Source organism: Ptychodera flava, chromosome 10 (assembly GCF_041260155.1).
Source record: "Ptychodera flava strain L36383 chromosome 10, AS_Pfla_20210202, whole genome shotgun sequence".
Lineage (NCBI taxonomy): Eukaryota > Metazoa > Hemichordata > Enteropneusta > Ptychoderidae > Ptychodera > Ptychodera flava.
The window spans coordinates 43,276,685-43,301,245 of NC_091937.1; the positions used below are offsets into that span (position 1 = coordinate 43,276,685).

The 24,561-nt window shown below is 37.6% G+C and overlaps 2 protein-coding genes across 2 annotated transcripts; one reads left to right on the plus strand and one right to left on the minus strand.

Moving 5' to 3' along the window:
* Positions 1-2,915: 2,915 nt before the first annotated feature.
* Positions 2,916-12,955, minus strand: LOC139142867 (peptidyl-prolyl cis-trans isomerase-like 4). The gene is made up of 13 exons (XM_070713042.1): positions 12,756-12,955; positions 12,223-12,290; positions 11,682-11,746; positions 10,189-10,306; positions 8,822-8,964; positions 8,195-8,291; positions 7,361-7,477; positions 6,680-6,804; positions 6,389-6,455; positions 5,984-6,098; positions 5,316-5,385; positions 4,780-4,921; positions 2,916-3,618 (listed from the first exon to the last, which is right to left on the minus strand). Exons 1-13 carry the CDS (start codon positions 12,823-12,825, stop codon positions 3,271-3,273), a joined length of 1,545 nt encoding a protein of 514 aa, XP_070569143.1. The 5' UTR covers positions 12,826-12,955; the 3' UTR covers positions 2,916-3,270.
* Positions 12,956-13,370: 415 nt separating this feature from the next.
* LOC139142868 (acetyl-CoA acetyltransferase, cytosolic-like) lies at positions 13,371-22,660 on the plus strand. The gene is made up of 8 exons (XM_070713043.1): positions 13,371-13,536; positions 15,784-15,918; positions 16,775-16,956; positions 17,553-17,670; positions 18,194-18,460; positions 20,186-20,340; positions 20,756-20,866; positions 21,277-22,660. Exons 1-8 carry the CDS (start codon positions 13,491-13,493, stop codon positions 21,445-21,447), a joined length of 1,185 nt encoding a protein of 394 aa, XP_070569144.1. The 5' UTR covers positions 13,371-13,490; the 3' UTR covers positions 21,448-22,660.
* The last annotated feature ends 1,901 nt before the right edge of the window (positions 22,661-24,561 follow it).

Sequence of the window (24,561 nt, forward strand, 5' to 3'; positions counted from 1 at the left end):
CACATGATATTTCCCTTCTTCGCTGCAAATGTGACTCACATGAAATTTGAAGAGGGTTAACTGTTCGCCGATGTGGGGTTGTTACTAAATGCATGTAAATAAGCTGCAAGCTCGTGACATTGGACACTGCTGCTGGAAATTCGGACAAATTTTGCCAGTGATGCATGTGATATGCGTTGCTGTTGCAGCTCGTAAACACACAGTCTGAGTCATTATACGTTTTTCTAGTGTTCGCCTCTTCGGTTGTATTTTCGAAGTCTACATTTGTGGACATTTATTTTCTTGGCATATTTCCAGACGTCAGCCCTACTTAAAAATCTTTCAGTATTTGCTGAAACGTGAACTATTGCGCAATGCACGGTATGTGTACAGGGTATTTGTAAATGCAATTCTTGAAAGGTTTCCCAGAGGCGGACATCTCCAACAACAATCTCATTACATCTTGTTTGTATCACTGGTACTCTTAGACTATTATTATCACCTTTCCCTGTCCCCCCCCCCCAACGAAACTTTTCACTGTGCCGCTTTTCTTCCTTCTAACTGAACTTTGATTTGTCCTATAGAAAGTCCACTATGAATAGTTTCTGTTATGTTCGTATCTTTCAAGACTCTCATTCAATTCATATAGCATAATTAACCCATAATTTCTTTTGTATTCGACAGAGAACTTTTTGCAGTGTTTGACGGCACGGATTTGACTCTGAGACTTGGGCATTGTCAACGCGTGGGCATTGTCCGGTTTTGTTAATAAACAGCTTATAGATATAGAGGAACTTGAATAAATTTCCTTTTTTTAAAAAGAAGAAACAAATTAACGGCGTGTACATCGAAATGCCACGCCCTCATTTGCTTCAAACACTGGTTTCACACTGCCTTTCGTCGTCTGTCTCTGTCACGGTCGCAGTAAAATCACCTTTTCATAAATGTTTCCTCCCCACAATGCGGGTCCAATCTAAACTGGTTATGAATGAATGAATGAATGAAGTTTTTATCTGCATCTCAAGGCCATCTACTGCTTTGATGATGTGTATTTTGCATCTTGCTTGCAAATATATATCCCAAAATAAAGAGTTTTCAATGATTGTGTTGTTGCGCTGTCAGTCTCACAAAATTATGAGCACTCGACAAACAATTTCAAACACGACCGGAACTAATTTGGGATAAATGGATTTTCATATTTTGCGTATTTCTCGAAAGTGTTAGGTGCCATATAGCTGAATGTTGCAATATCGCAAATTACTCATAAAAACAGAGTGTAATGAAAAAGGAAAAGCAGATGAAATAACATTTGTAGATTATATCGACATTACTTCACCATCCAATTATCCCAAATTAGTTCCAATCGTGTTTTCAGGACAAATATTCTGGATAGGGAATCCAGTGTGACGTATCGCGGTGTTGCCTGAGGGTGTTGCCTGGTGAGGTTGCGGTTAGTAACGGTAATGCCACTTGTCTTTCAGGGGACCGCGCCTTAATTTCCAGTTACTCGTTGCGTGTAACTTGTCGGATTACTTACCGTGGTTGGTTCTCTCCCCGTGATGGAGTCTTTGACCACCATGGTTAACGTTCACGCTTGGGTGCAGTAGGTGTTCCTCCTCGTAACGACTTTACTCAAATTTTCCAAATGTTAAATAATTTGCATTTTTACTCGGGTTTGCCATACGTTTGAATATTAACAAACGATGATGAGTCAGCATTTTCGGATTTCAATCATCGTGACAGAGGTCCACAAAGCTGTTAAAAAATTCTCGGTGTTACATTCTGGGGAGCCAAAGTTTAATACCCCTCCAAATCTAATGATGACATTGTGCTGTAGAGACACTGTTGCTGCAGCGTGTTGAGCTGACAGATAAAGACTGGTCGAACATATAGGCTTCCTTACGTTGTCAAATTACTTGAATTATTGCAAGTTTGGAAATAAACCTTTTTAGGGTGTGAGTCCAGATTTCTCGTCATGATTTCCAGGTAGATCGCGATTGCAGGTTTGTAAAGGGAAGCTGGCGTAAAAATGCTACATCCGCTGCTACTGGCAGGAATTTGGACAACGTTGTTTTTTTGGCGGCTGTTCATGTTCACTGTGGCAGAGATTTTGGTTGCCGTTTTGAATTATTTCCATGGCAACATCAAAGGGGGGGGGGGGCATGGCGTAATTACTTATGTCAAGAGTGTAAAAAATAATGAAGTTATGATTATGAATACTATTTATAAAAATTTAATATCTCTGGTATTATTATTGCATACCTTCAAACGTACCCTACTGCACTAGAATCATGAATGATGATCAATCAGTGTTTATGCCAAATTGATGCAGTTACAGTATAGACCCTAAGGAATATGGTCAATATAGTTGCAGCTGTAGTATTACACAGTAACTTGATGCGCGGTCACAGTACTGCCCAGGAAGTCTCTTTCAACGCTAAATAAATGGGTTGAGAGAGTCTGCCGAGGCAGTACTGTGACCGCGCATCAAGTTACTTTGTAATGCTACAGCTGTAACCATATCGACCATATTTATGTGGGTCTGTACAACACCTGCGTGAATCAATTTGGCATAAAAATCTGATCATCATTCAGGATTCCAGTGCTGTACGTATTTTTGCAAGTATACAATAATGGCAAAATTATTTATTTTCAATTAAGAACATTCATAATCATAAATGTATTAATAACAGCGTCTGTAATGCAACTGTGTGAATTTGGAATGAATACTAATTGTCATTCAGGACTTGAGTGCAGTAGGTTACTTTTGTAAATATACAGTAATGATAGAAATATAAAAGTTTTATCTATAGTATCCATAATCATAAATTTATTATTTTTTACACTCTTGCTATAACTAATAATGCCTTATTATAACTTATAATTATAACTCTTATCAGCCATGAAAATAACACTCATCTGTATACACAAACAACTTACTATGGAAAAATAAGTTTTATTTCGGTGTGTCATTTCTTCCAACATTATGCTTAGGCAGTGAACACTGACTTATAGAAGTTAGCAAACAACTGTTACTGATCTACTGCAAAGCCATACAATCATGACACAGTCATCTACTTTTCCACCATCATCAACTCAAACCTGGTCAGTTTTGCTTAACAAAATATCTCCCTCAGCTTCATATCCTGTGTTCCTGTCTTCATACTTCTCTCCTTCTTTATAAATTGTCATTTCCAATCATTGTCGAAATCCTCAGGTATGTGTACATCTGTATATTTATGGTAAAACCTATTCCCTCTGCTATAAAACACATAATTTTAATTTGTATATTCAACTGTCACCTTTTGTGCCTGTGTTCTCTGTCCCTGTCCCTACCCCTTTCCCTTCCCCTATCTCTGTCTCTATACCTGTCCCTGTCTCTGTCCCTATCTCTATCCCTGTCTCTTTCTCTGTCTCTATCTCTATCTCTATCCTGTCTCTTTCTCTGTCTCTATCCCTGTCACTGTCCCTGTCTCTGTCTCTATATCTCTCTTTGTCCCTGTCAATCTGTCTGTCTGCTTCCCTTTCCTGATGTCTTTTCCGGTCTCTCTCCCTGTGCTTATCTCTCTTCTGTTCTTTGAGGTGTCGGCTATCTTCATCTCCTGACCCATCTCTGTGGGATCTGGATTTGTGTTTTTCCTGAAAGCAAAGAGGAATGGATACCAGATGTAGGAACTCCAATATGCAAATGCTAAAAAAAACGCTGTACACACTGCATGTCCTCTGAAACCAGTCCATTAAAGGTAGTATGCACCTCAAAAGTGAAAGACATAGACTTTAAAAACAAAAATATATAAATAGTTACAGCCAATGGCACTTTACCTGTCTAACATTTTCTTGATATTTATCAATTTCGTGAGCATTTCTGTCATATAACCACATGATTACACACAGCCATGATAATATAAAATTTGGGCTGTTCTTGCTTTGTTGTAATCTACATGCAGTATTGTCGGTAATAGGTGATGGGATGTACAGTGTGTTTCAATTTGGTGCCACAACTCAGTGTATCAGACAGAACCATTACATGTACAAAACAAACAATTAGCTTTGGTAACACCACACATTTCAAAGTCACCGACTCATTGCTTGATTACAGTAAGGGATGGACCATTAGATCTTGGGAGGGGTGGTCAAAAACAGGAAAAAAATTTTTTCAAAGCAAAAAATTAGGAAAAAGTCTTCAGACTAGTTTGCAAATAAAAAAATCAGAACATAAAAAAATTATGAACCTGACAGTTTACTTAGGAAAAAAATTAGCACAATATGATTCACTTTGAAAAAAAAAATTCAAAAATTCGCAATTGTAAAAAAATATCTGATTGTGACCACCCCCACCTCCCAAGATCTTATGGTCCGTCCCTAAACCAGCCGAGGCAACTCTGTCTGGACTGAGAAATGAACAGTTGATTACACTTGATCTACAATGTAAACTGTTTTTTTAACAATTTCACCTAATGTTGAAGAGCTGAAGAGGTGTTCTCAGCTGAAACAGAACAAATTTTCTTGATTTGCATGATATCCAAGCTAATTGTCTATATTGTACATAAAATATCGTACATACCGAGTTGCGTTACCAAATTAAAACCTACTATAAAATTGCCCTGCTAAACTATCGACCCTTGAAAAGATTGATTAACGTATAAAAGTCAGCCAGTAAACTAAATACCTTGTATAAAAACAAACTAATCAATAAATTGTACAGACCTTACCCCTTTCTATCTCTTTGTTTGTGTTGTCTGCCTATTGAAAATATACCTACATCACAGTATATATTAATAATGACAAAACCCAACTTACTTTGGATTTTTTGTGTTCCCTTTCCTCGCTGTCTTCTCGTTTGTGTTTTCTTTTCTTGCTTTTGTGGCTGTGTTTGCTCTGTTTATCATCACTGGTGAGTTTGGCTGGTCTGTCATCGTCGTCAAATACTAAATCATAGCTACTGGAATAATCTATGTTAGGGAAATGAACTGATGTGAAAATGTAATTTTTTTATTGTTACTGAACTCACTTACTTCAACGCTTCAATCATTTTTTTGTTGAGTTTTTCTCTGAAATTCCACTGAGAGAAAAGTAGCTTAATACAATGTATTTGCCAATAAAAAACCTAAATATGCTTTGTGTGAAAGATTATTTAAGTTCTGTTTCAGCTTTTATACTGAAATTGTAATGCAAATCTCTGCTCTAGATCAGGTATTGAAATCATTACATCACTCATCTCTCTGTAGCAAAATTGACAAAACAAGTTACAGACATTGCATGCGTGTGACTATATACTGGAAATGTTTGCTGTCTTTTCTCCTGTTTCCAAACATAAACAGACTTCAAAAGGATACTCTTGTCTTTTGGATTTATCTTTCACTACAAACTGTGGTCCTTTGTTCTCATTGAATTTCTTACCGCCACCTGAAAGGGAATGAGCGATATTTTAAAATATAAGGTGTTATTAGCATGAAATCCCAATATTTGATAGGAACAGTTATTGATGATTTATTTGCAATTCTATTACAAGCACTTTGCTGGAATACATCATTTAACCTTTTCTCCATCACGGTTGGACCCAAACCCATTGTTATCAATGTGATTATGGACCTGTTCACTGGATATTGGTGTGAACAGGTTAAACAATGGTTACAATGCCATGTGTTTAACTCTACCGGGCAAACAATCTCTGAAGCATCTTTCTTATCACTGATCTCCATGAATTTTATTTGTTTATCTTTTTGTGAACAGAAAGATGACAAAGTGCATGTTTAAAGTGTAGCACGCATGATAATGTTTGACAAAAATGCATGGTAATCACAATGCATTTAGTTTGACTTCTCACTGACTGCAAGCCTTGATGGTTCACCGAGATATCATTAAAATACAACAAAGATCCTATCAGGAATGCTCATAACTTGTGGAGATGTTGAATTTGCTTCCTTGAACAGAAATAATGGCAATATTATCAACTGTTACAGCTTGTGTTACTTAGAATACTTTGCATATGTTCTCAAATTACCTAAATTATACTTGTCCTTCAGTTTTGCAACAGACTGGCTGAAATCCACATGTATTCTCCTGTCATCGATCAAAACATTGTCCATCTTAAAAAAGGCTTCTTCACAATCTTCCTCCTATGAAAGACAGAAGTTTATGATTGGTTAGATTTATACATCATGTGATCTATTAGTTATTCAAATTATATGCAACAAATATGGTAATATTTAAATTAAGCCAAAGTCATTGGCTGGACCTGTCACATGATCACAGGCATTGCAATCATTCACATACAATTTCAAGGGTAAGAACTTGCTTGATGAGTTTTCATCAGGAGTGCACATTTTTTTCACTCATATTTGTCTTATGTGATTAAATTAATACAATGCAGTCTTGTATTTACTAAATTTTTACAGAGAAAACTGACCTTTTCAAATTCAATAAATGCATAACACAGAGAATCTCCAGTCTTCTGGTCTCTTATCACATCACAACTGAAAGGAAAAGAAGTTATTGATGTAATGCAAATGTTGCTGATTATTATACATCTGCTATAAAGGACAATAGATGTTTAGGTGTCCAAAAAAGCCGTACAGAACACATGTTCCAGAGCATTGGCTGTTTCAAGGCCCCCCAAATGCAAGCACAGGAAGAAAAACAGACAGACACGACAAAAAGCACGAAAAGATTTCATGACTTGCAAACGGTTGCTACGTACCTTATAATGGGACCAAATCTTGAAAAGATGGTCTCCAAGTCTTCTGAGGTGGTGACAGCATTCAGTTTGCAGACAAACAGCACGTTTTCAGGGGGCTTGACGTCAGCCTCAGGCAAATCACCAACCTGTCACCAATTACAGATGGAATTGAGGGGAAAAAGTCAGGTTACCGGCACATAATTTAAATATCAGCATGAGATAAAGTAATGTGGTAACTGGTTAACATCAATATTTCCACTTTGCATTCTGAGTGGATGTGAGATGCTGTTGATGCTGAATGAAGATGATAATGTATAAGAGAGCGCTGATTATGAAGTTTGGTATGAACAGCACATTCATTTCCAAAGCATTTTTGGTGTGTGACTATACATAACGATCATAGACACAAGTACATCACGCAAGGTACCGGTGAATTTACTCAGTTCACTTCTTTAATGAGTACTGGTCAAGCTCTTGAAGCTTCTCATGGAAACATTCACATACATGTTGTATAACATGACAAACCATTTCTAATTTGACTTCTGGCAGAACCATTATGTATCCTAAGGCAATGATGAATTCCATTGTACATTTACTGCCAGGTCATTTTCACTTCAGAAACACTAGTCTATACCACATCAACCTACAGAACGTACCATTTCTAAGATCTGAGCCCTAGCTTTAGCTTCCAATAAAACTTACCATTTCTAAGATCTGAGCCCTGGCTTTAGCCTCTCTTGCCTTCACCATTTCCTCAATCTCTTCCATGCTTTTTCCTTTGGTGTCATCAATTTCTTCATCAGCTCCGATTCTTCCAGTCTGTTTTGTTGAATGAAAATCATAGACAGATTTTGCAGTTTATGAATCCATGTTGTCCATCAAACAGAATTCTCTTTCACGCAGTGCACGGTTCTCCTCAAAGAGATTTTGAGGGGTGAGTCACCCCGCTATTTTTTAGCAATCTATGCATATGTTAATAGCTTGCTTTGTTGTGTAAGTTAGATATATCCCTATGCTATCCCATGCTGTGAAGAACACTGGAGTGTGCAAAGAGAGTAGTTTTAACTAATGGAATAAAGTGGTCCCTTTCAGGTGACTTCTAGTACTCTTCTAATATCCCTTTTACTATATTCGTACATGTTTTGGAAGTAATGAATATAAACATTGTAAAAGATTTACAACACCAAAAAGTGGCATTAATGCTGTGAATTCAATATAGAAAATAGCTTTCAAGGATTTGACTTTCAAAGGACTGTCTTGCACATCATGTTATTAAACATTTACCTGATGCCTGCAAAGTTAAAAGAAATTTTAAAATATTACAACTGTAGCAAACGGTTGTGTCCTTAAGATGATCTGTGAAGGTAAAATGTCATTCAGACAGTACAAAAGAATGACCCCTTTATCAGATCGTGTAACTTTCACTAAGGTTTGGTACATTTCTATTGTTCAACACTGTTTAGTTGGATTTACTTACTGGGAAAGGAGAATGATTGAGAGATATATAAAACAAATGGATGGTATGTATTTGCTTACATCTAACTGCTCTTTGGTTGGTTCTGGAGATCTGTCAGGGACTTCTAAACCAGGTGGATCATCAAACGGATCATCCAATATCACTGTGTGATTTACCCTGCAAAATTATCAGAAAGAAAAGTGTTGTCTTGAAATAAACTTTGTGACAGAGGGAAACATAAATAACTGTTGCCGATGTTTGCAGAAAAGGATGAAGTTGGGACTGAACAGCTGTGGAACATATTATTGAAATGCATACTACCGTGTCATCACATCAGCCATTGCAAGATGACACAAAACAAAAAGAATTCCACACAGTCTACAGAGGGCGCTGCTCAGGAAGTTCCATCGTTATATGAGTAGAGGCTATAGATTGCATGCACAACAGAAAGGAAAGGTAATATAAAATATGATATTACAGTGTTCAACTACCTTATTGATATTCTAAGATTTTAAATTGAAATAAAGAAAGGACACAGGCAATCAACAAATTTGTATCCTAATGTCTGTGTGACCTGTGGGTTCAATAATTTGTATGGCATCATATCATGCGTAATCCACAACCAAAAATTCACATTTTTTTAATGTTGACAACACTTTCAAAAGTTTTGTTTTAGAAAATCTCAGAGCTGGCAAGCTGTTACCTACCTTATATCTTGATATGGTCTGTGTTCTTTGTCAACAAAGGCTTCATTGATTTTCATGAGTACATCGATTCCTTCGCTGACTTCTCCAAAAACTGTGTGAACACCATCCAAGTAATCAATATTCTCAGCTGTGGTGATCATGAACTGAAAGGATGATGGGTCAAAGGTCATAGCGGGCAAGGAAATGTAAGACATATGATATCTTATGAACTTTTATTCTAATTCTGTGAAAAAATCTATGATTACCAATGTAACTTAAGGCCACTCAGTATGTTCAATGTTGTAATCTAGGATGTCCAACAATCTATCTCAACTATTTTTCCGTTTTTGAGCGCAAATCAAACATGGGATGATTATCACACAAACCCAGAAAGAGAAGACCGTAGTGTTGAAGTGTTCTAAGACACTGTGATGCAATATCTGAGGCAACTTTTTGTACCAGTGACAACTTAGATCAGAAAAAGCATAGAAAATTTTCAACTTAATAAAACACTGCAAGGTACTGGGCTTTTTCACTGTGCATTATCAATGGGAAAAACTTGACCATTTCTGTAATTATATCATTTTGTATTGGTTCATGGGGATTACAAAGCCATACTAGGCACAAGAAGAGTCCTTAGATTGTAGATACCAGTATGTATGAAGATACTGATACACCAGTGTTGAGGAGAATTTTCTATCAAAGCTGGGTTTTACTTAGCCCTGCGTACCGTGCTGTGTGTTCCCGGCATTATGCAGCCTCCCACCAAAGCCCTGCTGACTCTCATAGGAAACTCCGGCGGACACAGTCCCGATTAGGACTGCGCACGAAAACTACCTTTTCTCTCACTATTTTCGGCCAAAATCAACTCGATTCCACTCTATGCCTACCTGAATAACTCAATCACTCACAGACTGCAAAAAATTTGCTCTCGTGACATTCCAAACCGTTAGTTTACCAAAGATTCACGGTCAAGGGTCCCATGGCTGGTCATATCTTGCTAATGACCGGCCACTGGACCCTTGACTGTATATCGCTGGTAAACTAACAGTTTGGGACGTCATGAGAGCAAATTATTTTGCAGTCTGTGAGCGATTGAATTATTCGGGTAGGCATAGAGCGGAATCGAGTTGATTTCGGCTGAAAATAGTTAGAAAAGGTAGTTTTTCGTGCCGGGTCCAAATTGGGACCGCGTCCGCCGGAGTTTCCTATGAGAGTCAGCAGGGCTTTGGTGGGAGGCTGCATAATGCCGGGAACACACAGCACGGTACGCAGGGCTAGGTTTTACTCTCTATTTACTGTTGGACTGATTGTATTTGACTATTTGATAACTCCCTGTACATCAGTATGATATTCCCTACAGTTCACTTCCAGTGCAGTAAATTTACCTGTGATCCATGGCCATTGCTGCCGTTGTTTACCATGGATACAGCGCCAAGCTTTCTGTGTTTGATTCGTGGTGTGGTCTCCACCTCAAAGTACTTGGCTTGCTCACCGTACAGCTTACTGAAATTGTGGAATGAGAGATACTGAATCAGTCACTAAGGGACGTGGATAACTAAGCCATATACCAATTGCAAATAAAACTTGTTGCATTTGACCTATACCATTTGTCCTCTAACCCCCTCTTTCAGCCATAAACAAACGTTTGACAGTGAAAAAATCCAACAATTTTATGACATGAACTACATCGAAACATGATAACTATGAACTGAGGTTTTTGACGTTGCTGACAGATATTTGAACTATACACAAACAGCAGATTAAAAGTTAAAAATGATCAAGTATGGCAAACAACAGTGCAGAAGTTCATTGACTTCATCGAGTTGCACCTCCATGGAAAGACAGATGTAATGCAGTGTTCTCCCAGGATTTTTTGAGAAGAGGGCGAAGACGTGGTGCGAAGCACCACAAGCGACCGCGTTAGCGGTCGCGGGGGGAGGTCAGGAGGGGGGTGTCCCCCCTCCTGCCGTTGGAGCTTTTGAAAAACAGCGATTAAAATGGTGTCATTTGGTGGCACTTGGGGAGTATTTTTTTCAGATTTTTTTCGTATAAAAAACTCAAAGGAAAGGAGATCTGAGACAGTGTACCATAACTTTATTACAGTTCACTGATTTCAATTATGAAGATTCATTTTTGAAAACGAAACGTAGCGAGAGACATACATTTATTCATCGATGTCAAAATTATCACCATAACACTCAGGTTTGGGGAGCATTTTTTCAGATTTTTTTCGTACAAAAAACTCAAAGGAAAAGAGATCTGAAACAGTGTTCCATAACTTTTATTACAAACGAAAACATAGCGAGTCTAGAGACATACATTTATTCATCGATGGCAAAATTATCACCATAACACTCAGTGTTCTCATCCTGATACAAGTCCGACCGAGCCTAAAATTAGGTTGTTTTGCTTTTGGAAGGAATACACAAACGAAATTCTAACCTCCTATAAAAACTTCAGTGTACTCTGCTGTCCTTGGTTACCCTCAAGCTCCTTGCCATGTTTACTCAGCTAAGTCGGTTACCTAATGCACGGTCCCCATGGAGGGACCGTGGCTAACGTGACGTTACGGACTGAGCCATGCAAATATGGCTGCCTTCGATGAGTTGCGCATGGGCTTATGATCTCGGATGACATCACAAACTCGCGAGATTTGCAAGATCGATGAGAATTACGGTTGCAGTCTGCAGGATCGACGCTCACGCTCGCTTTTGCTTGTAAATCACTGTCAACTTTTTTCCCCGTACATTTTATTGTTTTATTTTTCAAAAAAATAAATCTTTTTCATTTCTGGCAAGGGGGCGCTCGGAATTACAAGAGGGCGCCACGCCCCTGTTACCTTATTCAGGGAGAACACTGTAATGTGTTCAAAGCTCACCTGAAAACAGACTCTCCTCCTCTGCCAGAGGTTGTGGGATCACCTGTCTGTACTGTGAAATTTCTCTGTCAGGAAATAAAGTTTAATCTGATACTGTTAGTGACTATGTATTGAACAATAGACATCTAAATGTACACACTATATGGAACCTTGGCAAGCCAATACTTGAAATAATATTTCAATGTATGTTATAATGCTGTTAAGGTAGTACGCACCTCAAAAATGAAAGAATAGATTCAAACTTTTGCTCAAACTTTCCTCAATGAAACTTTCAACTATCATCTTACCAAATCAAGAATGAAAATAAAATTTCCATGATCATGTTTTTGTTCAGCTGAAAAAGAAACCGTACTCATACTCAGAACAACACTGCCCTGAGTGCCTTGTCTAAATATCATAATCTTTCATCTGGACTGCTTAAACTTTAAGAAGTATGGATAATAAAATATCAAATACTTGGTGAGAAAACTGAAAGAAATAATTTGAAGAGGATGAGTTTCTTAAAAAAGTCTAACACGATAATCAAGGTGTACATACATACCTGCACAGAATGGAAGATGCAATAGTTATAGTACTTTATCTTGCAGAGCTTCAGGAAGTTTAAACAACCTAATAAAGAGAAGTTGCAAAATATTATACAAGCAGCACTTGGCATTACAGTGAAAGGGTTGTTTACTCTACAATAGTCTACGCTAGCTATATCTCTTCATGAATATGGCATATATACAGATCATCATTCTTGATTCGATTGCAGTTTGGTACTTTTGCAAGTGTACGATAATGACAGCAATATAACATTTTTATCAACAGTATTCATGTCTTCAGGGCCTGGGACTATTATTTTGTCGTTTTTTTATAAACAATAGTGTTTTTTAGTATAGAGATATCGACTGATTACACTAATTGGAACAAAAGGTTATTTGTAATAGTTGCATCAGTGACGGTTTGCTTGCATTGAGTCGAATGCATGTGGATTGGTAGGTTAATTTTCTGACGGGCGGTGACGCACAGTAGACCCGTGCCGTGTCGAGTATTGAATTTACGAAATGTCAACGATGGATGTTGATTACTTACATCTGGGCCTCTCCTTCGTATACAAGTCAACAACGATGTCTCCGAGGGTAGTTTCTAGCAGAACTGCCATTTTGAGAATTGGTTCTCGCAAGATTGACGAAACTCTCCGACTTCATGCGAGGAAACGACAAACCTATTTTTGTCAGCTCAGTTTGCACTTGGCGCTGTGGTGGTCGCCATTACGAGAAATAGACACTTTTATTCCAAAAGTGAGATGGGGAACCGTCGAATTCTTAGAGATCGAAAACCTAACTTTTTCATCATTCATTTTGAACTATTCAATAATTTATGAATCATCTTGGAAGTCTAACGTCGATAGATATCGACAAATTCTAACTATTTAGACAGTGCAATTCCTACTCATGCTCTTTAATTGTTACACTACCCTTCTTTATAAATGAATTAGTCCAATCGATTTATTTATAACAACTTGGTCGAAATTTATAAATTGTTTGAAGTTTGACAGAAATTCTTCAAACGAAAATGGAAAAATACTGCAAATATATTTATTATGTTGTTTTTTACCGTGGATAGCGCTTTTAATAGACTATGAAGAGAAATATCTAGACGTTTGCGACAGCAACCCAGACAAACGAACTTTGACCTTTTCAGTCGAACACACAGTATGTAAATTTTACGATTTCACGTTGACTGCTGCAGTGCAGAACGCCGGTGCTTGCAGTCTGCTCGTGAAGCAAGAAATAGTAAGACTTAACTACAGTATACATAAACGAAATGGCTGATCCGATTGTCATAGCATCTGCTGTACGAACCCCAGTCGGTAAGTGCAAGCCTCCTTTCTTTTTTTCTTCTTATCGTCAAATATTTTTCTAAATTTCGATTCGCCGCTGCAAATTAAAGGGGAGGGTGTGTGTGTGCGACTAGTAATAGTATTATAATGAACCGTAGTGCCTACATGGCGTGATGGTGTGACGTCACCGGCTGTCCTTATTCTCCGGTATTGCTAATCCTAAGATATCGTCACGTGTAATTATTTGTCCAAATCTCTCATCTTATGATGAACTAATGATACGAGTTCAGTGTTCTCCCTGAATAAGGTAACAGGGGCGTGGCGCCCTCTTGTAAATTCCGAGCGCCCCCTTGCCAGAAATGAAAAAGATTTATTTTTTTGAAAAATAAAACAATAAAATGTACGGGGAAAAAAAGTTGACAGTGATTTACAAGCAAAATGCGAGCGTGAGCGTCGATCCTGCAGACTGCAAACGTAATTCTCATCGATCTTGCAAATCTCGCGAGTTTGTGATGTCATCCGAGATCATAAGCCCATGCGCAACTCATCGAAGGCAGCCATATTTGCATGGCTCAGTCCGTAACGTCACGTTAGCCACGGTCCCTCCATGGGGACCGTGCATTAGGTAACCGACTTAGCTGAGTAAACATGGCAAGGAGCTTGAGGGTAACCAAGGACAGCAGAGTACACTGAAGTTTTTATAGGAGGTTAGAATTTCGTTTGTGTATTCCTTCCAAAGCAAAACAACCTAATTTTAGGCTCGGTCGGACTTGTATCAGGATGAGAACACGTGAGTGTTATGGTGATAATTTTGCCATCGATGAATAAATGTATGTCTCTAGACTCGCTATGTTTTCGTTTGTAATAAAAGTTATGGAACACTGTTTCAGATCTCTTTTCCTTTGAGTTTTTTGTACGAAAAAAATCTGAAAAAATGCTCCCCAAACCTGGCTCCCAAACCTGAGTGTTATGGTGATAATTTTGACATCGATGAATAAATGTATGTCTCTCGCTACGTTTTCGTTTTCAAAAAATGAAATCTTCATAATTGAAATCAGTGAACTGTAATAAAAGTTATGTACACTGTCTCAGATCTCCTTTCCTTTGAGTTTTTATACGAAAAAAATCTGAAAAAAATACTCCCCAAGTGCCACCAAATGACACCATTTTAATCGCTGTTTTTCAAAAGCTCCAACGGCAGGAGGGGGGACACCCCCTCCTGACCTCCCCCCGCGACCGCTAACGCGGTCGCTTGTGGTGCTTCGCACCACGTCTTCGCCCTCTTCTCAAAAAATCCTGGGAGAAACACTGGAGTTGAGCAAACTTTGATTTTCCCTGGATACCAAGTGTCGCATCCTGTGTGAAAGCCCCTTTCCCAGAATGATAGCAGACGACGTGTTTTGACTGACACTGACACTCCCCGAGTTGCAGACTTGCCAGTGTTGGTTACCAAGGCTGTTACCATGACATTCAATTTCAAATGTTGATATTCACATTACTTTTACGTTAGTTTTCAGAAAACCGCCATAAAGGAATGAAAGCTATATTTTAGTTTGAGCGTATAAACGCGTGCCGTACACGTGTAATCTTAACAATTTGAATAATGTTATGCTCATAGGAATAACCTGTCAAAACACAACCCCGATTTCCGTTTGCATTGTATTGTTGTATTGCCGCTTGTCATAAAAGATGGCGTAACATTTCCTGTCATTTGTAATCTTCATAAAAATAAATGTAGTATAATAGAATAACAATTTCAATCACAGTCTGTATATTAGCACTATTGTATTTATGCCAAGGCTCAAGTAAAGAAACCGAAAGAAAACGTTGTAGGCTGACAAAATTAAAGATTAAAGGAAGATGTTGCAGGTTTTATTACTTTTAATTCTGTCATTGTAAGTATAGCCCGTGGACCGATGGGTTTGGTCAGTGGAACCATACAAATAAGTTTCCATCCTTAGAAAAACACTGACAGCAAGAATGGACAAACTCCTAATGTCTCATCAGACAATGATAAATACATCTTCTTTATCTTCTCATGTTTAAAAATTCTGGTCATTTCATAAACTGTAAACTTTTGTTCTGGTAGGAGCACTCCTTTGGAACTTGTTTACTGTGCACCAACTATTTTGAAAATGATATTAGAGTTGGTTATTCTGTGCAGTCTCATTTCTACAGGTAATGAGATTAAACTTGATTTCATTTCAATATATTCTTGCAAACTTTACTAAATCACATTTCCAGATAAATATTACAATTATTTTGTCACCTTATTAGGTTCCTTCAATGGGGCTCTGTCCTCCCTACCTGCACATGACCTCGGCAAGATAGTGATCAAAGAATCCCTGGACAGGGCAAAGGTCAAACCTGATGAGGTGTCAGAGGTCATACTTGGACAAGTGCTTACAGCAGGTATTGTACTTTGAACATGTTTCTATCAGATTTAATATTTACCAGAAGCTAATAAAACACAAAATGGAAAGCTTTTGAAGTAACTGAAGGTTTTGATACTGTGTTTGTGATTATGAACATGTGAATCAACGTTGCGTCACAGACTAGTTATCAAGATGTTAATTTCTCTAGGTCTCTGTAGTAATCTTGCAGAGTAGAACTAGAAGCTGCTGATGCTAAGTAGTTTACATTGTATTAATATAAGAATTATATAATTATACAGTCAGTGCATTTTGCTAAGTAATATTACAATGTGCAGGGTTTTCTATCAACGGTGCAATTGCGCAAATTGCGCATTTCGAGTCTTTTCTGCCAGCACGAAAATCGCATACAAAACAAAGCAAGCAAATGCGCCCATATGATGGTGACCTAAGTCTGCCCCTAAATTTTGATAAATGGGGCAGAAATTGCCGTCTTCAGTAAACATGCAGAGAAAACACTGAATGTGATTACAGTATGTCTAGACACAGCTTGCACAACAATACATCAGATATTGGCTAGTAAAGGTTTTGCAAAGACGATAAGATGCTGACAAAATGTAAACAGTCATAATCAAACTATCTCAAAATGGAAGAGTTTCCCAACAAATGTCTTTTTTGATATTTAATGCCCAGGTTTAAATACAATTAGTTGTAGCACCTTTAGAATGCTAGATTTATGTGAATTGCCAATCACAAATATTTTGACATTCGTGACACATTTATAAATGAATATATATATATATATATATATATATATATATATATATATATATATATATATTACATTCAAGCAGGCTAATAGCCTGTACATGTTACACCCCTTTGTATTTTCATAGCACAAGGTCAGAATCCTGCAAGACAAGCCAGTATAGCCGCTGGTATACCTAATGAAGTACCAGCCATGGGAGTCAACATGCTATGTGGGTCAGGGCTTAGATCAGTAGTGTTAGGCACACAAGCTATACAGTTAGGCGACTCAAGTATTGTTGTGGCTGGAGGTCAAGAATCCATGAGTAAGGTTGGTAATATAGAATTCTACACATTGTACATTTTGTTCTCACTTGCCAAGAAAATCTTCAAGTGGCAGTTTCTTATCACATTCTAGAATTGTTCCTTTTCACCTATTAGCATCTGCATTTAACCCTATAATCTGCAATCTGCTGAGTATGCTATGTTGATGTAAACATATTGTTTTAATGGGGACAAAATTGAGAATTTTCACGATAAGTACCCTGTAGTCGAGATTAAGATCACATGTACTATGTTTTGCGTTACACTTACACAAACACAAACACAACCCAAGGTGCTAATTTCCATATAACCTATTTTAGTCTTTCAGCATGGGCAGTGAAATGTTGTAAATCTCATTGTCAATGTGGATAATTTGTTTTCTGGTTTATTTCCTAAGTAAACCGCTTCATCAGAGTTTGAATCAACCTTCCCAATTTTGTGTACAAATCAAAACCATGTACACATGTTTACTGTTACCAGAATGTAAGACTACGTTATCTGTATGCTCATGAAAATTGGGTTGATACAGTTCCTTGTACAAGCTGTTGCCACATGTTCGGTGATATATGTTACGGATGTCTGACATTATTTTTTTATTTACAGGCGCCACATTGTACACATGTCAGGAATGGGTTGAAATTCGGTGATGCAAGCATGGTAGACAGTATGTTAAGTGATGGACTGAATTGTGCAATAAATAAATACCACATGGGAATAACTGGTAAGTTTATATCTCTGTTCTGTCTTCCTGAAGTTTAGATCACTATATTTGTATTGGTGATAGTTGTGGATTCTCAAATGGGATGACACCATTAAAAGTTAATGCTGAAATTGTCCTATATAACAAGTGTGTTTCTGTATTCTAGACATAACTTGAAGTATTAAGCCTTTTGATTCCAGAAGGATGAAAATGGTTCAAGCCTAGTTTTTTGATATTATTAGTGTGTACGATAAGTTGCTCGCAACCATTCACTGCCTTTAATGGCTATTTTAAGTTCAGAAAATCATAGTTTTTAATGATCATGATGAATTTCTATTTAGTGTAGTACTTGAAAGAGGTAAAATAAAGATTGGTACATGCTGCTGAAATCAGCTACAAAGTCAAACTTCTAGTGGTATATTTCAAATTTCAGTTTTTTTTCCTTGTCCTGGTATCGTCAAATTAAAAGTTTATTTTGCTTTCCTTTAGTTGCTTTCTTTGGCCAAAAAATTATGTTGACTTTGTTCCAATGATATTTCATCAGCTGAAAATGTGGCAAAACAGTGGAATATCACACGAGAAGAGCAGGACCAATTTGCGTTGAAATCACAATTGAAAACAGAAGAAGCACAAAAACAAGATTTATTTAAAGAAGAAATCATTCCAGTGTTGATACCTTCACGGAAAGGACCTGTCGAAGTCACAAAAGATGAATTTCCAAGGGCAGGTTGTACACTGGATGGGTTCACCAAATTGAGACCAGCATTCATCAAAGATGGCAGTGGGACAGTCACTGCTGGAAATGCATCAGGTATGGATAGAAAGTGTTGGCCATGGTTGCACATACGGGAAAAACTCTTTGTTTCATGTATTTCAGCAAAATCTTTTCCCTACCCTTGTATACAATGTTTCAATCATTGAAGGTAGAAAGCACCTCTGGGACAGATATTCGGACTCTCAAATTTTTACAACTCTTTTCTGATCTGCCTTTTGTAGGAGCTCCTTTTAAAGGTATACAGTCACCTGTAATCTAAATATGCCCATATATGGTTCCTTGTATTCAAAATGCCCATGTGAGGGTACTGTTTTTAAAAAGCAGCCACCCACTTAAAATTTGTGATTGGTTAGATTTTCTCTTTCCATGGTAAATAGCAAACTTGGAACAGGTGACAGTATACCTTTAAAGCTCTTAGAGTAAGAAAAGTTTTCACTGTCTCAGTATTTCAAAAATCCAAAATTTCATTTGTTTCCCATAAAGTTAAACACAGAGGTGGTGGCCAATTTGAATTTCGAACATCAGTAATGTTAAATAATTTGTTTGTGAAGTACCAAATTTTGCATGGTTAACCCCCTGATTTTTATTGGCTCACATTTGGTGTACCAATGTGAGGTTATCGTATAAGCTGAATCAGTTCATTTGCATCTGATTTGCATGTCTGTATGTCTGTATATTTGTGGGTATGTGCGGATGTATGTCCGTCACACACAAAGGCTCCCATACCGCCAAAGCTACCATCTCAGTATTTGGTGTACAGGTAGATGCAGGGGTTGAGATGTGAATTTGTTCAAATGAACACATCAGTGTCAAAAATGTGCAAATGAGGTAAGAAAAAGTGAAATCCTGCAAATGTGCAGGACGCATGCCACAGGCAAACTCCACTGATCTTGACTCATTTCCTGTCATTGTTTATGAACTGTTACATATTAACAGACCAGCTGCAACCATAGACAGTAGATGGGGGAAGACCGTTTATACTAAACTAAGAGGGGCTTGTTTCTGCTATGCATGTTGCTAAAGTTGACCTCCAGTACCTAAAGTTAGACCTTAATTACTTTTGTCATTCTTGTTTTTCTGGTTTAAATATTTCTTGTTGTTTTTCTGGTTGTATTGTGCAGAAATCATTGCCATAACATCAACGTAGAATTTTCCTCCACTGAACAGATAGAAACAACATTTATTGTTGAGCATTGGTAACCCATACTGGTATATACCAATTCTGATCAAATTTTAGCGACATCATATAATTGCGGTATTTTTATTGATTGGTAAGAGAATAGTGAACATTTCATTGAGGAAAATTTCAGGAAAAGTTTAAGTCTTTCACTTCCGAGATACGTACCACCTTAACAAACCAATATTGATTCAGGGAGATTCTACAAACTAACAATTAAATATAAATAATTAGAAGCTGACATACATGTAAAATTAATGAATTTATAGTATTGAAACTTGAATTTGGAACAGTTGACTAATTATTTCCAAGACAAGTCCTACAACATGTTCCTTTGTGTGATTTTAAAACTGATGCATATTAGGATTATAAATAATTTCAGAAGATGCAATCGTTGATGTGAAATGCTTTGATGTTTGAAGTTACCTTGTTGTAACTTAAATAGGGATATTTAGGATTTAAACCGTACCATTCTTTCTAAAACTTCAGAGACAGTCGTAGGTACAATGATAGTGTTTTGCCATCATACTGGCATACCTGACATGAGAATAACAGTTGTCTTTAATGCTATTTTTAACTGACAGGTATCAATGATGGTGCCGCAGCATTAGTACTGATGAAGCAGTCTGAAGCCAGTAAAAGAGGGATTTCACCGCTAGCCAGGGTGGTTGCATGGGCACAGGCAGGTGTAGACCCAGCTGTAATGGGTACTGGTCCAATTCCAGCTGTCAGAAAAGCTGTAAGTCATTAATGTATGGTTTAAGTTAGAATGTGCCTTGGGCAAATATTTAGACTCTCAAACTTTTCTAATTCTTTTCTGATCTACCACTTGTGGGGGTTCATTTTAAAACTCTAAGTGTACGAAAAATTTTTACCATCTTAGTTTGTCAAAAACCCATAGAGTTAACACAGGGATGGCAGCCATTTTTGAATTTCAAATATTGATAAATCTCAGGTAATTTGTTCCTCTAGTCCCAAAATTTGCATGGTAACCCCCCGGTTTCTAATCTTGATTTTGAAGGAGAATGGTTGGAAGATTCTTTGATGAATGTTTGAGCAAAAGTTTGAAGTCTTCACTTTTAAGGTCCATACTACCTTAAAGGACAGAGAATGGAAACGCAAGATATCATTTATTATCATTTATTCTTTTGCAGTTGGAGAAAGCTGGCTGGAATAAAGATGACGTAGATCTGTTTGAACTGAATGAAGCATTCGCTGCACAGTCCCTAGCAGTCGTCAAAGATCTGGGACTTAACCCAGACAAGGTGAGTGACACTTGGCACTGCTGTGAAAATTCAGTGAAATCTTGCATGGTTAAAGTTCGATTAGAGTGAATTAGTCTTGATTTATATGTATTTCTGATCATATTAAAATTTCTACATTTGTTGAATAAAAATTCATCTGTATATCTTTCATGACATGACAATGACATTGACATTCCCTGTTTGCTGAGAGTGATGATCGTAAACTTTGACCATATAGAATGCTACATTGTGGTTGATATTCATCATATTGAGACTTCCAATGATGTATGTTTCATGTTGCCCACAAATATTTCTTATGATAACACAAATGGCCCAAATTTGTTTCAGCCTTGTGTTATCCAAATCCATTGCATGACTTTTGGCTTTCCCTTTCCAACCAACCAAACTCTTTGATTATACTGCCCTCACAGGTGAATGTACGAGGAGGAGCCATAGCTCTTGGACATCCCATTGGTGCATCAGGTGCCCGCATCCTTGTAACTCTACTCCATGCATTGAAGTCCACTGGAGGCAAGAAAGGTGTTGCTGCCCTCTGTGTTGGAGGAGGCATGGGAATTGCAATCTGTGTCCAAAGAGACTGAACTATAATATGACCAGTCTGGTTGGGATTCGGTTCACACCATGACAAATGCAATGCAACACTGTGGCATTGATTGTTACAACTGTTTTTGAATTTGGTGATGACTCCATGTGTACCATTGTGAAAGAACCTCTACTCCATGATTTTGATTCAGCTGAAAGCTTTGTAATGACTAGCAAGTTTGTGAACATTGTTACTGATTATACACACTGCAGAGAAAAAAACACTGATACGGCAGTATGGTTTACAGCTGTAATTGCTTATTCTGTAAAGTAGTTTAACGAACAAAAGCTGATACTGCTGATACTGCACCATGTACCAAACAGTGTTGGTGCCTGACTTACATTGCCATTTTTGGCTACTCTCCAATCATGTGCTTGGAAAGCTTGGAAAGCAGGCAGAGGTATTTGTATTGAGAGAAGAAAGCATTATATTGGCTGTCATTTCATTCAGTTTTGCTAATCATTATGAACGGATACACTGGTTTCTTTGACCGATCATTACTTGTTCTACAATCTATGTCACTTACGCCGAAAGTCCTTTGCAAAACATTTCATACATCTACTTTTTTTCAACCCTTCATTCATTGAATCACTTTACCTTTAATTATTTTCATTGAATTACGGATCATTTTATTTGTCATGTAGGACATCTTAGCCATTAGCAGAATCCAGTCCAAGACTTCCACAAAATTAAAACCTATATGGTCCATGAATGTTTTATCACATAGGTTGCAAGCTGGATGTGTATGTACTTGTAGGATAAAGCACTACTTGACGAACCAAACTTTTCATTTATGTCGGACAAAAACCACTATTTACTTCAAGGTTTTGATATCTTTTCAACTATCATCTGCTTCTTTGTAGGAATTATGTGAATAATTTGCTGCCATCCAAATGTATAGATTCAAAAATTGATAATTCATATGTTTTTGTAATCATGGTAAACCTTCCAATTCTTTAATGAAAAAAGAAAGAAATGGAGTATGATCAACATGTCTTTCCTCAGAGGAAACGAATGAAATGTGACCATCAACGATGACAAACTCCACTCCAAATTACATTTGTCAAACCTCACAATGTAAAAGATTTTCATATGAAATTCTTCAAATCGGGACTAATTGTGTAAATTTTTGCAGTCATCTTAAATTAAGGGAAATCAGAATTGACCTGTTTTAAATTATGGAATAAAGATTAAAACTGTAATGCAATTTATGCAAGTTTGTGGAATGGTTTTTCTTATCTACTCATATGACGTGTGGTTGGATAAGAGGGGGCGCATCTTCAGCTGCTCAAGGTAGGTCTGCGTAAGGACTGACTATAGCACACATCTTGACTGAATAAAATATAAAGTACCTGAGATTATCATGTGCCACTATGCACTTGTACAGGCCAAGGAGATGATTCTATACTTGTGTATTCCACATATGACTATGGCAACGTCCTTGAATTTGAGAAATCTTGAGTGAAGTTCTAGATCCAAGGATATACCATGAATGAATCCTTCCCATCCTGATGTGGCCATGTTGATCTAGCCATAACAGGACTTGTGCAATTCTTGCAGTTGTTTTATCAGCTTTTCACTGGCAGATGTAGTAGTATTCACATACCCTGACCTCAAGGGTTAGACAGGGATACTAGGAGCTGGGGTAATAGATTTGGTAGGCAGGTATATGGAGGGAGACCATACATGCTGATTGGGGGGGGGGGGGGAATTCTACCTGGGACGAAATTTGTCAGTTTGCAGTAGAAATCTCATAATATCCAGATTTACATCATAGTTAAGAATGCTTGTGAAATTTGGAGGTACAAGACAGGTAAATCTCCCTCCCAATTTTATGCCTTGTATTATCAGTATGCATACTTTGTACTACAACGTTTTACAAGTGAATGGAGAAGCAAGTCTGTATATTAGACCACACAGACCTGAAAATGTAAAGTGCCAGCAAAATTTCCAGAACCTCTGATGAGGTACCGGAACTCTCCGTTTCCAAGGACATAAAAGTCTGTTGCATTGACTGTGAACATATCATGGACAAATTCGAATATACACCCAGTTCTGTATCAGAACTTAAAGATCACATTTGACAATATAATTGCTGATTTTTGGGAACATCTAGATATAATATGAAACTGTGAAAATCAAAGGAGCTTTGTGTGCTATCATAGCACCTTGTAATCTCTTTCTGTCAGACAGCCAGTCTAACCTTTTGAACATGGTCTCATAAATTCTTCTGATTTCGGAAAAAAAAAACCTGGTACTGGAGGCATTTATGATACTACTTGCAAAAACTGATGATCATACGACCACATACGGCCACCAAATATCTCTACAGAGCGAAAAACTACATTTCAAACCACAGACTTTTTTGTGGTCTTTGTATCAATTAGAATTAAGTAACAGAAACTTTGCTGATGCCATTTAGTTCTTAGTCTAGTTCGTTGATGATGAATTTTTGCCTTCAGAGATTTTTGGCCTTCGCCCATACTCCAAACATGGGTGAAGGCCAAAAATCTCTGAAGGCAAAAATACTCTGGTGTGGGATTAGGCTATGGAATTCCCAGTTAAAACAGAATATTCAAATTTATGAGACATAAAATGACTGAGGATGTCGCCCCAGATACTTTTAAATCTTTTTATTACACCTCACTCATTAAGCGTGCACCGCCATTGGTTAAACACGACTCACGTGACATGTAAAAGACTGTGATGATGCCCTCTGCGAATGTGATGATGCCCTCTGCGAACTTGATGATGCCCTCTGCATTTGATATTACATGGATGACGTCATTTTACTTACTGCGCATCCTTTCTGCGCAGAACAAATTGTCGTTCGTTTGTTGTACTTTGCAGTTGGCAACTTATGGCTGCGAAACGTCATGCAGAGCTGTCACTGGCAAAGTTAGACGATTATAAACAACACACGAACGAAAATGGCAACAAGGAATGCAATTTCTGTGTTCAGCGACTATGCAAGCAACAAATTTAGATACGCCACCGAGGAGATCGGCAAACTTTAGCGGCAACCCTAGACTCGGCATTGACAACATCTTACGCTGAGGTCCAGACTAAGAAGGCGAACTGTACTCGAAGAAGTCTTTGTGTTTTTGTTTCT

Coding starts and splice junctions, on each gene's coding strand:
- LOC139142867 (XM_070713042.1), bottom strand. CDS start 12,825: ATGGCAGTTCTGCTAGAAACTACCCTCGGAGACATCGTTGTTGACTTG. Junction 7,478..8,194: donor CAACCAAAGAGCAGTTAGAT/GTAAGCAAATAC, acceptor TCAACAAAACAG/ACTGGAAGAATCGGAGCTGA. Junction 6,456..6,679: donor AGATTTGGTCCCATTATAAG/GTACGTAGCAAC, acceptor TTTTCCTTTCAG/TTGTGATGTGATAAGAGACC.
- LOC139142868 (XM_070713043.1), top strand. CDS start 13,491: ATGGCTGATCCGATTGTCATAGCATCTGCTGTACGAACCCCAGTCG. Junction 13,537..15,783: donor TGCTGTACGAACCCCAGTCG/GTAAGTGCAAGC, acceptor TCACCTTATTAG/GTTCCTTCAATGGGGCTCTG. Junction 20,341..20,755: donor TTCCAGCTGTCAGAAAAGCT/GTAAGTCATTAA, acceptor ATTCTTTTGCAG/TTGGAGAAAGCTGGCTGGAA.